At 42.7% G+C, this 12222-nt stretch overlaps 1 protein-coding gene across 2 annotated transcripts in view; it reads left to right on the top strand.

The window, feature by feature from the left end:
* The window catches only part of SUGCT (succinyl-CoA:glutarate-CoA transferase), a 619772-nt gene that overhangs the window by 488306 nt on the left and 119244 nt on the right, over positions 1–12222 (top strand). For both annotated transcript variants that reach the window (XM_020964410.2, XM_020964409.2), the window contains one exon: positions 6208–6271. In XM_020964410.2, coding sequence (XP_020820069.1) covers positions 6208–6271 — 64 coding nt within the window. The remainder of the gene's footprint in view (positions 1–6207; positions 6272–12222) is intronic.

Genomic DNA, 12222 nt, shown 5'->3' with positions numbered 1-12222 from the left:
AGGAAAATATTGTCATTCTGAATGAGTAGGGACAGTCCAAGGTCACTGCCATGACCACTGCTTAGAACCATCTCTTCTAACAGACTTTGCAGACATGCTGCATGGGATGGGAAGAAAGGTTTCCCAAACATCTCCAAGGTTCCATTGATGAGCACTGGGGGTAATTTACCTAAAGAGCCAAGTGCTAAGCAAGGTTGAAAGGCTTGAGTTAATGATGTAATGGGAGTCCAGGGGGAGGAGGACTCTTAATGGCTTGGCTTTGGCGCCTGTAAATCATTCTATACATTCCATGACTTACATGAGTCCACCCCCTCTCCATCCTCCTCCATTTTAGAGTTGTTATTTCTGTCCTTCCTTGTGCCAATTAATTTAAGAAATGGTTGGAACACACAATTAGGGCTCAAAAGGGAAATGAGGCATTTGGGGTCCATGTCATGTACATTTGCACCAAAAAGAAGTTGAGTTACAATAATTTGTTTAAATGAAGTAAGAAAACAGGAAAATCTATGGGCTTAAATTCGATCTCCATTATCTAAGTGCAGTTGGGGGCCGATGGGATTATAGTCTAATTTCTCATGTGAAAGGGTATTTAAGGGTGTTTTCTTTGTGGTCATTAAATGTGTTTGGGAAATAGTGAAATTAACCTTTAACACTGTGTTCCTGAGTTATGACCTCTGTTTCATAACAGTAGAAGCTCTGTCTCCCCACAAAGTTGTTTTCATGACACACTGAGAGGAAATGATAACATGGATGATGAGATGCACGTAATTATCCCAGCTTTCTTTGTGCAGTTAATTATGGAGAGTTATATTTCACGTAGATTCATGGGATCATGTTGCTAGTTTTGGTAAGAAAGGAAAGTGATCTTGCTATTTTCCTTTACATTTTTATCTCTTAAAAAAATAAAAGAATAAAAAAGAAACTCAGAAAGAGTATCACCAATACCGTCATTTGTGTGATTATTTCTGGCAAAACTCAAGGCTTCAGACCCTTGGACTTTTTTTTTTTCTACTTTTAAAGGTTAATGACCATGGTCCTTGCATACTTTCCCGGCATGTTTCCCAGAATGCCATAAGGCAGGCATAGTATTTGTGACAAGTTCAAGAGCAATTGAAAACGGCTTTAGGAAATTGATGCAATGACAAGGCAGCATGGGAGTCCTATAATTAAGTGGGTAAAAATAAGGCGATCAGCTCCATGACATCTTCTGGAATCCATTAAAATGGTCTTGTGTGAAGCTGGATAAAGAGAATGATTAAAAACTGAAAGCAAACAAGATATTCAATGAATACCAAAGAGGAAAATCATTTAAAACAAAAACAAAAAAAAGGAGGTGATTGAGGTGATTGGTTTCTGAAAATAATTATTTCTCTGGGCCAGTTTTTGAAGAAATAATCATTCTCCTTGTGTACGGGACCACTCTTGTGAATGTGAACATGGCATAGGAAAGGATCCTGATATAAGATTCCTCCCTCAGGCTCCCTGCCCAGGGCAAGTGATTTATGGATGTCCCTCTCCAGGTGCTGGGCACAAAGTGGGGCCAGGCGGCCTCCCTGGCTTCTTTCCTTCTTGTTCCTGATGTCCACTGGTCTCTTTCTCCCCTTCACTGAGCACAGACCCTCTTCATATGGTATATGAACTCAAGATGACCTCACACTCCACCCCTACACTTGGCGGTTGAGATAACACTAACCAGGTGATTTAGAGGGTTGATGATTGATTGGTTCCACCTGGGACAAGGAAGCATGCCACATGATGCCAGGGCCTTCTGGCCCATCTCATCCTTACATTTTAGGCCTTGAGGATACCCATGGCTTGCCAATGGACAACATGGCCACATCAGGACTTGGCATGGGGAATCTCTATTCTGCATGATACATTTTAGGAACCTTTGGAAAAACCCAACCTAGCTGAGCCAGCTTTACCCCTCAATATGCACACAAATACATACACATATTTATCTATATCTATATATGTGTGTGTATATGTTCACATGTATTTATATATCTGTACATGTACATACATACATATACACCTGTGTAAATATGTGTGTCTATATGTATATAGACACATGTATAAAATGTGTGTATACATATAGATAACATATGAATATATATGTGTGTATCTATATTCCCCCCCCCCATCTATTTTTAATGCTGATCACACTTGTGTGGTATACTGAGGGCAGAACTTTTTCAGTTCTGGCTTTGTAACCTCAGCACTGTTGCTGGCACACAGTAGGTAATTAACCAATGCTTTTTGATTGGTTGATTCCAGGACCTGTTTTGGGAGGTGGGTGCCCTGTGGGGAGGGGTGTCTGGGATGTTGCAGAGTTCATTCTTCCTTAGGGCGAGCTGGCCATTGAAGTCCTGTCCACTCTGAAATCCTGTGAGTTCATATGTTACTTTTGAATAGAAATAGTGACTAGAGAGTAAACCTGTGATTTCCTTGGTTTGGGAAGTTCTCCCTGGGGAACTTTCCCTAACAATGCATGTCAGCATCTTCTCTGAATCTTAGCATTGAGAAGTTCAGTGACTTGTCCAGGGTCACACAGACACTGTATGACAAAGGTGGGACAAGCCCCCTTTCTTCTTTCTGGCTCCAAGACCAGCTTGCAGTTTAAGCTTTACTGTTTTAAATACAAAGGAATTGAGGAAAATCTAGCAGACATAAACCTCTTCTACAGGGTGTAGTAAGTACTTAATACATTCATTCATTGATTTCTTTGTAGCAATCAGTGTAGAAGCCAGATGAGATATTTGAAAGATTATTTCTATTAGGCATTTAGAGATCATTGGGTATTTTATCTTCATGAAACTTTGAGTAATGTCCCTTGACCTTTACCTTTAAGGCAGATGATTAAATTTCAGTGTTAATTAATTTCAGAACTCTCAGTGGAGTTGTATTGCTTTTCATCTTTCTGAATGTGAGCTGTGGAGCAATGAATAGTGTTTCATAGAAGAGGCAAGGAAGGACAAGGGAAGAAGGAGGAAGTGGGCAGATCATTGTTAAAAGAGACATTTCACCTGGACTTTTTGTCTCTGTCCTTAGTTGGAATTGCTAAATGCCTCTGCCTCTGCCTGTATCATTTCCATTCTCAGGACAGCCCTATATAGGACCCAAAGGAAAGGATATGACCTTTCATCCTGCTGTGAGCCCCTCCCCCCCCAATTAGGATTCTGTCTTTGAGGAGACATTTTTTTGAGGTGAGCTCTTTGGAGCGCTCACAAGGAATCCATCCAAGTGTACCTGAGGCCATACAACATCCAAGCTCAGTCATAGGAGCTGGTGGCAAACACATTCTCTACGTGGGTCTAGATGAATTTGTCAGGACAGAAGCCCAACGTACGAGCAATACGTCAAGGAGAGCGAAACAGCAGGCTGTATAAAATTTGTTCAGTCATTTCAGTTGCGCCTGACTCTTCATGAGCCCATTTGAGGGTTTTTTGGCAAAGATACAGGGGTGGTTTACCTTTTCCTTCTCCAACTCATTTTATGAATGAGGAAACTAAGGCAAAGAAGGTTAAGTAGCTTGCCCAGGGTGACACAGCTAGTAAGTGTCTGAGGCAGAATTTGAACTCCTGAAGATGACTCCTGCTGTTTCCAGGTTCAGTGCTCTATGCATTGTGCCACATAGCTGCCTGATGTGAAAAATAGGAGAACCAATGCCCATCCATGGGGGAATGGCTGAGCAAGTTGTGGTCTATGAATGTAATGGAATACGATTGTGCTATAAGAAATGATGAGCAGAAGGACTTCAGAGAAACCTGGAAAGACTCGTATGGGCTGATGCTGAATGCAGCGAGCAGAACTAGGAGAACGTTGTACACAGTAACAGCCACGCTGTGCTATGACTGACTTTGATAGACTTAGCTCTTCTCAGCAGTGCAAGGATCCACACACAAAGAAAGAACTATGGAGTTTGAATGCAGATGGAAGCATGGTATCTGCTATTTTTTTTTCTTCTGTTCTGTTCTGTTTCCTCTTTCTGGTGGTTTCTCCCATTGATTCTAATTCTTCCTTACAACATAACTAATGTGAAAATATGTTTAATAGGAATGTAAATGTATAGTCTATATCAGATTGTGCACTGTCTTAGGGAGGGAGGTAGTGAGGGAGGGGGAGAAAAATTTAAAACCTAAAAGCTTGTGGAAGTGATGGTTGATAAATAAAAATAAATTAATAAAAAAATTTAAAAAAAAAGAAAAATAGGAGAATCAGTTGCGGAGTAACTGCAGCCTGGTGCTGAGTGGCTGTAAGATTGGAGTGTTCTTATGCCAGTCACTCAGGAGATCCACTGACCCAAAAGTGAGCCTGTCACTCACTCCATTGTCTGTTGATGCCAAAGTTGTTTTGAGAAGAAACAGCTGGTAGGGTGGGGGTTAAAAGAAATGTAAGTGGAATAATGTTTGCTGTTAATTCATTGAGCTATTATCCAGGTACTATGGCCACTGTTAAGCTTCTGTACTGGAAATGAGAAATGGCATAGATCTAGGGGAAGGGGGAATTGGAGGTGTGAGGAGACAACTGGAGTTGGCTCTGATTAGCTGAATTAAGAGAAGGGAATTAGTCTTAATGAGACAACGTAGTATTTTAAGAAGAATAACAAATACCTAGTATCTCCTTACACTGATCAAAGGCTGCTTGGCAAATGTTAAATTAGACAAGGGAAGGGAAGGAAACGTGCATTTATTAAGCACCTACTATCTGCCAGGCACTGAGCTAAGCACTTGCCAAATATTATCTTATTTGATCCTGACAGCAACCCTAGGAGGTAGGTGCTATCAGGAACTCCATTTTATAGCTGAGGAAATTGAGACAGACAGAGGTTAAGTGTCTTGCCCAAGGTCACAAGCTAGTGAGTGAGGCTAGTTTTGAACTCAGGTCTTCTTGAGTCTAGGCCAGTGCTTTATCCACTATGCCACCTAGCTGCCTCAAGAGCTTCCATAGGCAGTAGAATATATTATCAAGGGAAGGTTGTGAAATCAGCTTTTCTGGATTTTTTTTTTTTAGAAATGGGTATGATTTAATCTGGCATACTCCATTGCAGTGTCTCTTTGAAGAGGCAAGGGTGTCCGACAGGCTAGAGGACATTCTGAGGACTTTTACCATCCTGTCTTAAATGAGGCCCCCTAGAACATAGCATGAGGAATATCCCCCCGAAGTCCATGTAGACTTTGTTGAATGTGTGAATGCCTGGGTCTTGCCTTTCACCATCAGTGAGCTCTTCCAGTACATCTGCTATTATCATTTCCAATACAATGATGAGGGTGCAGCACCACGATGCCGTGGAGGCTTCTTGCTTCTGTGACAGAAAATGGCCATTGCATGATCTTGGAAGTGGCCAGACTCAAAGTCCTTGATGTCTTCCCTGGTGTTTTATAAGTGAGATTCTAATCTTTACCCAGATGCTATAATATTAGGATTCTTCCCCTGGTGGGGATAGCTTGGTGCAATCATTCAAGACACAAATATTAAACACCTACTGTGTTAACACCTAATATATTACTGTATTAAATGCCTCCCCAACCTGGTTCCCTCAATTGCTAGTGTCCAAAAGCAGAAATTGCTATGTATTCATTTTGTATGTGTTTTGTATGATGGCTGTGTGATTCTGGGTAAGTCACCTATTGTCTCAGTGGTAGAAGGAATTTTCTCACCTGGGGATTCTCTATACCAGTAAAATCAGAGATCCACTCTAAAGATCAAAATCAAAACCATTTTCTGTTTACTAATGTACGTATACACGTTGTTTAATGACAATGGAATGTAAACCCCTTGAGGGCAAGGGATGTTTCATATTGATCTTTGCATTCCCAATTCCAAGCACAGTGTCTGGAACATACTAGGTGCTCAATAAATATTTTTAATGAATGAAACATAAGATACAGAATAGAGAGTGACAAGTATTCTAGTTGAGAGGAGAAAGATTTCTGACTGATGGTTGACATCAGGGAAGGCTTCATGGAGGAGTGACATGTAGCTGCTCTTGAAGGAGGAGGAGGAATTAGACAGGCAGAATTATTTTTTTTCCTTGATTTTTTTCATCAAGGCATATATTTGATGGACTTGCTTGTGAAAGGGAATTTTAAGTGCCTGTTGTGTTACCCAATCTTTACGAACACTATAAGTTGCACTGGTATCTTTGTCCATCCCTTGAGATGAAAGATTTCATCTGTGTTTAAGACTCTCTGTTCTTCCTTTCAGGTGCTACACAATGGTTTGATCATGGAAATGGACCACCCGACTGTGGGGAGGATCTCTGTGCCAGGTTGGAAATGATGAGTTCTTTGATTTCACCCTTTGCCTCTTTAGTGTATTCTGACTTGACTATTGTGGGGAGGAGAGAGCCTTGGAAACACTGGAGAAAGCCGTTTGTGCTCATGTGCGATGGATGTGCGCCCCTCACCTCATCAGGTTCTAAGAATTTCTGTTGTGTTAACAAAATGGAGTGAGGATGAAACATGGTCTTTGATGAGGTGTGAGAGTAAAGCTACACCCTCCACGTTGATCCCTAAGGGGTCTCTTCTCAGAAGTTACATTGTATCATTTGACTTAGGATTGAAATGATTTACAATCCTCATTCTTGAGATTGCTGTGAAGAGCGGATACAGATCTGGGAAGGGATGGGAGAAACCATGAGACAGTAAGAAAATCAGGCATCCAAAGAATAGGGGAAACAGTGCCTTCTGTGGGGGGTAGCTAAGGGAAGGGACGCCCAAAGAAGGTAGGAAAATGGGAACTTTGTAGTTCTGGTTTGTAACAGGCCAAGGGCTCAGGAGAGAAGTCATGTGTGGTGATGGTCAGAAAGATGCCATCACTCGGTCAAAAAAAGGCTTACTAAACACCACTGTGTGCCAGGCACTGGGCTAAGCTTCAGGTAGGTAAAGAAAGGTAAAAGATAGTCTTTGCTCTCAAGGATCCCACAGTCTAATGGGGGAGGCAACATGCAAACAATGATGTACAAACAAACTATATACAGGATAAATAGGAAATAATCAACAGAAGGGAGGTACTACAATTAAGAGGCATGAAGAAGGACTTCCCGCAGAAGGCGGGATTTTAACAGGGACTTGAAGGAAGCCATCGAATCTAAGAGGTGGGTTTGAGGAGAGAGAGAGTTCCATGCATGGAGGACAGCCAGTGAAAATACCCGAGTTAGAAGATGAAGTGTCTTGTAACTGCCTGGTAATGATGGGAAATGATGGGAAATAAACCCAATTGTCAGCACAAAGCTATTGCTGTTGGCTCACGGGGAGTGGCAAGGTCAGGAGAAGTCACTGGGGTGAGGACAATGACCAAAGCATGTGGCCCGCAAATCACGTCCTCATCACCCAATCTAATGTGACAATTTCCCAATGATGGACTTCCCAACGAATACTTCCAGTCTTGTGAGTGCTTTGAACACCCTGATTTTCATTGAGCTGATCTATTTATGTTGACCCCTTCTTGACCTTTGCATGATAAACAAAGATCCACTTACACTCTAAGACCTGGGGCCACTTGTGTTACCTCTCACCACCCCATGAGGAGGCAGCTGTGGACTCAAAATGGTGCCGCTCAATTGTAGCCTTTGGGCAAGTACTGTCATCCCAGTTCTCAGGTGTGAGAAGTGATCCAGAGGAAACAGAACCAGGGACCATCATGTCGAGCAATCCAGAAGCACGTTCCAGACAAAATGTATCATGGTTCTAGACAAAACAAGAAAATAGTTAAACCCATTTGTACAAAAACTCTTCTTAACTCGATATGTTGGAGCAATGTTGGGCAAGAGTTGCAAAATTACTTTTAACTAATCAATCTCTCCCAGCTTTGGGTATAATAACAAGAAAGCTTCTCTATTGGATCTGTGCCCTAAATTTCTGGGCCTAGGCCCTTTTATCACAACAGTGTAAGAGTCAATTTAAAATGACCAGGGATGGACCTGTTTGCCTTGTGCACATTGGATTGTGACACCCCTCCCCATTTACCCTCCTGTCCCCCTTCTACTTGATTGTTTATCCCTCACTGGGTACAAGGGCCAAACTTTTACGTGCAGAGTTATTTGGTAGTCAGAATACTTCATAGGGTCATAGATGCAGTCAGAAGGAATCTTAGAGATCTAGTCTAACTGTAGTCCAACTCTACAGATGAGGAAACTGAGGCTCGGGGAGTTAAATGACTTACCTAAAGTCACACAGATATTAAATGTAACTCCCATAAATCTTGTGCCTCTCATTTCTTATTATTTCCTTTGCTGTCTATGGTCTTCCTTCATCCTTTATGCTATCAATAAGACTTCAAAATAAACTCTAATTTGATTTCAGGAAACCTTGCCTATTACTGGTTATAAGTTAGCTTTTAGCAATTTTGCTGATGTTTGATATTAAGTGGATATTAATTATCAAGCAAATAAATCCCCCTATATTGAGGAAAGTCTCTTCTCTCCCCTTCTCTGCCTTTTCATTCCCCCCCCCTTCTTCCCTCCCTCCCTTTCTTCTCTTTCTTTATGTATCTCTATATGTCTGTCTTCTCTCTGTCTCTTTTTTTTTTGTCACTGCCTCTATCTCTTTATTTCTCTGTCTCTCTGTGTCTGTATCTTTCTTTGTCTCCAGCTATTGTGTATTATTCACTCAGGCCTCTGATCATACTCCAACCAATCCATTTACTTAGATTGGAGTGGGATAGGGTTGAGGAGGGTGATGATGTTGCAATGGTGATGATGGAATATAAGCTTGACCACCAGCATCTTCACAGTAACTCCCCCCAGCCACCCCTCCCCAACCTCTCCTGCCCTCGGTGGAGTCCAATCTCGTCTTACCCTAACTGTCTAGGCCACATATAGCAGGATGGCAGGAGTGGAGACTTTCCTCGGGCCCAGGATCTGGGCAGAGTTCCAACTTTTTTATGATTCCCCTGGATTTAACAAGTAGACAAGAGAGACCTCAGGACCAGTTCTTTCTAGTTCTCCCTCCATGGTAATGGCAATTCTAGCCTAGTCCTCATGTACTCATCTCGAGTCTCTATGGCTTACAAGGGTAAACCCCCATGTTTGGAGACTTCCAAACATGTGATTGAGAAACCTGCCACATCCAGGAGAAGAAAGGCAATGAGAAACCAATGTGCACAAGCCAAGACCAGAGCAAGTCTGGCCAGAGGGCGTATTTTGGCTCTGCATGACCATTAACCTTCTTGTTCTATAGTATTCAACTTAACTTTGACCTGGAACACCTGCCTCTTCTCCCACTTGCATGTGGCCAATAAAGTCTGGACTGAAATCATCCCAAAACTACAGCAGAAAAGAAGCATCATCTAGAGGGTCAGTGGCTGCCTGCAGACAAACATCCCACCTCCCACCACCAACGTACCCTTCTTCCTAGATCTCTCTTTCTCAACTTCCTTCTATCCTCTGGTGTTTACTTTCTTCCTTCTAGGGTTGGAAGCTCCTTCTCTTATATCCTGATGGCCAGGATTAGGAGGCCTCATCCATGAATAGGAGGGCCATACCATTCATTCACTCATTCACTCATTCATTCATTCATTCATTCATTCTGTTGGTGTTTCATAGAATTGCAGCAGCCTTGGGGCTGGCAGGAATCTTGGTAGCCATCCAGACCTATCCACTCCTGAAAGGAATCCCCACTATAACAACCCTGACAAGTGGTTATCCACCCTCTGCTTAAAGGGAGATAGTGTGGTCCAGTGAAAAGAAGATTGAATGTGGGCTTGGGTTTGAATCCTGCATCCCCCAATTACTTTCTGTCTGATCTTGGGTTGGGCATAATTTGCCCAAAGGGAGGTGTGAGAGCAAATTATCTCTGATTCCGTCCAACTCCCTTGTATTACCATGGTTCTGTGGTCCCTTTCTCCCATGGAACCTGGGAGAACCTCCATGTTTAAGAAGGTCCCAGGCACCAACAATGGTTTGCTCTTTGAAATGTCCTACCATGTCCTCATTCTTTTCATCTCCTTTTCATGTGTGTCTTCTAACATTAGAATTGAAGTTCCCTGAGGGCAAGGTCCATCTTTCTTCGTGTATTTGTGCTTAGAACAGTGTGTACATGTAGTGAGCACTCAATGAATGGCTGTTGGCAACATAAGTCTACCCTGTAATCCTCCAGTTGAGAATAAATCACTCCTTCTCCAGGCGGTGGAGACACCTCTCCTTTTGGACAATCATAATTGTCAAGTTTTTGCTGACATCAAGTTCCACATGGTGGCCTTGTGCCCTTATTCCTGCCTTCTGGGGCCAAATGGAACAGCTCTGTTCCCTGAAATCCCTTCAGATGCCTGAAGGTCTATGCCATCCCCTCCCCCACCCCAAGTCTTCTCTTCTCCAGGTCCTTCCTCATTGTGGTGCTATAGTGAGCTGGACTCAATATGCTCTGAGAATCGTACATGCTATTTTGGGGATTGGCTGCAGCCTGTCTTCTTCCTCCACTAAGCTCATATTTCCATACCTTATCCCCTGTGTGGCAAAGATAAGGATTTCTGCAAGGTTGGAAAGGCTTTGAGTATAAAGAACTCAGTTTCCTCATCTGTAAAGTGAAAGCATTGGACTCATTTGTCTCTAAGACCTCTACTGTAGCTAAATGTATGTGTTTCTTATGAGGCCAGTCATGGACTATGGGTATGCCATCCAAAGAGGAACCCAGATAAGGGAGGAGAAGCTTATTACAGAAAATCTGACCCCAGGGAATGGTGTTTTGGGGCATAGCAATGTACTGAAGGCACGGAGGGGTCAAGGGGCCCTGCCTCAGGGAAGAGAATGCCAATGCATGTGAAATCATGAATCTTTCAAAAGCATCAAACTAAGGTCAACCTTCTGTATGGATTAGACATCTCTCTGCTCTGCCTGACCATTTGTTTTTCAGGATGCTTCTCTGATTAAAGAAAAAAAAATCCTTCTTAGCATGCACCATCTTTGTTTTGAAATGAGACTGATTCTTCCAGAGAGTTTTTGAGATTAGCATCTCACTGTCTCCTGAGAATAGTGCAGCTCTGCTCTCTATAGGGTCCTGATGGTGAGTGACAGCTTTGTTTACTGATCCCTCCGAGATAGGAAGCTTAACCCAAGCTCTCATTTCAGGATGTGCTGATCAGAGGCATTCCAGTCAGGTGGGGCACAGGGAAAGAAGAAATGAAAAAGAAGAAAGACTTTTATTGGCCAGTTAGTCGTCTCAATAAAAGAACACCAAAATCAGACAAGCAAACAAACAAAAAACCTCCCAACGAAATGGATTCGGTTCCCATCTTTGCTCGTAAGCTGATTGTTTGAAACTCAGGTTACGTTTTCCTATAAACACAAAGGTAGACGTGGGCATAGACTCTTAAGACTGAGCAGCAAAGGTCAGAGAAGTGCCTGATTTCTTGATAACTTTGCAGAATCTCAGACTGCGGTTTCAAGGCCAAAGAAGTCAAGCAGAGTGGACTCCAACGCGTCTTTACAAAAATGTTTTGGGAGTTCCAGATGGGATGTCAGGAAGAGTGGTCAGTACCTGCCAATAGTCAATCAAAATTTATTAAGCACCTACTATGTGTCAGGTACTGTGCTTAGTGCTGAGAACACAAATACAAATCAGAGGAAAGACAGTTCCTGCCCTCAAGGTACTTACAGTCTAATGGGGGAGGTTGACACAGAAAAGGAAGCTGAAAATGGGGAGTTTGGGGAAGGGAGCAGACATGTTGCATGGGTGAGGAACTCCCATGTTTTGCTTTCCATTCCAGTTGGGAGTTAAATAATCCTAAACTCTTCTAGGTCATTTGAGATGGATCTTGTTATTTTTTTAAGGCTTGGTTTCTCTCTGTAACTTTCTTCAGCTACTTCCCAAGCCTGAATTGCATCTCTTCTGGTTATACGTTTTTGTGGCTAACTGATCTGTTCTGTGAAGATAGAACAGAGTCTAATGGCCCCAGTAGGGATAGGAACTGATTATGCGATGTCATGGGTATAAGGAATGCCTGTCTGAGCCCATGCAGGTTGGCACCTTTGCTGCTTCTGGTAGTCTGGGGTCACTAAGAGGTTCAGTGACTTATTCAGGGTCATCCAGCCAGTTTGTATCAGAAATGGGACTTGACCATGCCCTAGGTGCTGCTGCCTCTTAATGGACTTGCTGTAGGATGTAGAGCTGCCTTTCCTGTGTACCTACTCTGCAGATTTGGGTGTGGGTCATGGGAGCACTTTTCACAACCTCCCACTTCAGCTTCCTTCCTATCAGAGGGGAGCATGTGATCATTATCCTG

This window comes from Phascolarctos cinereus, unplaced genomic scaffold (genome assembly GCF_003287225.1).
Source record: "Phascolarctos cinereus isolate Bilbo 61053 unplaced genomic scaffold, phaCin_HiC Scaffold_4;HRSCAF=312, whole genome shotgun sequence".
Lineage (NCBI taxonomy): Eukaryota > Metazoa > Chordata > Mammalia > Diprotodontia > Phascolarctidae > Phascolarctos > Phascolarctos cinereus.
The sequence above is the reverse complement of the archived record's forward strand: the minus strand, read 5'-3'. Positions and strand labels throughout refer to the sequence as shown.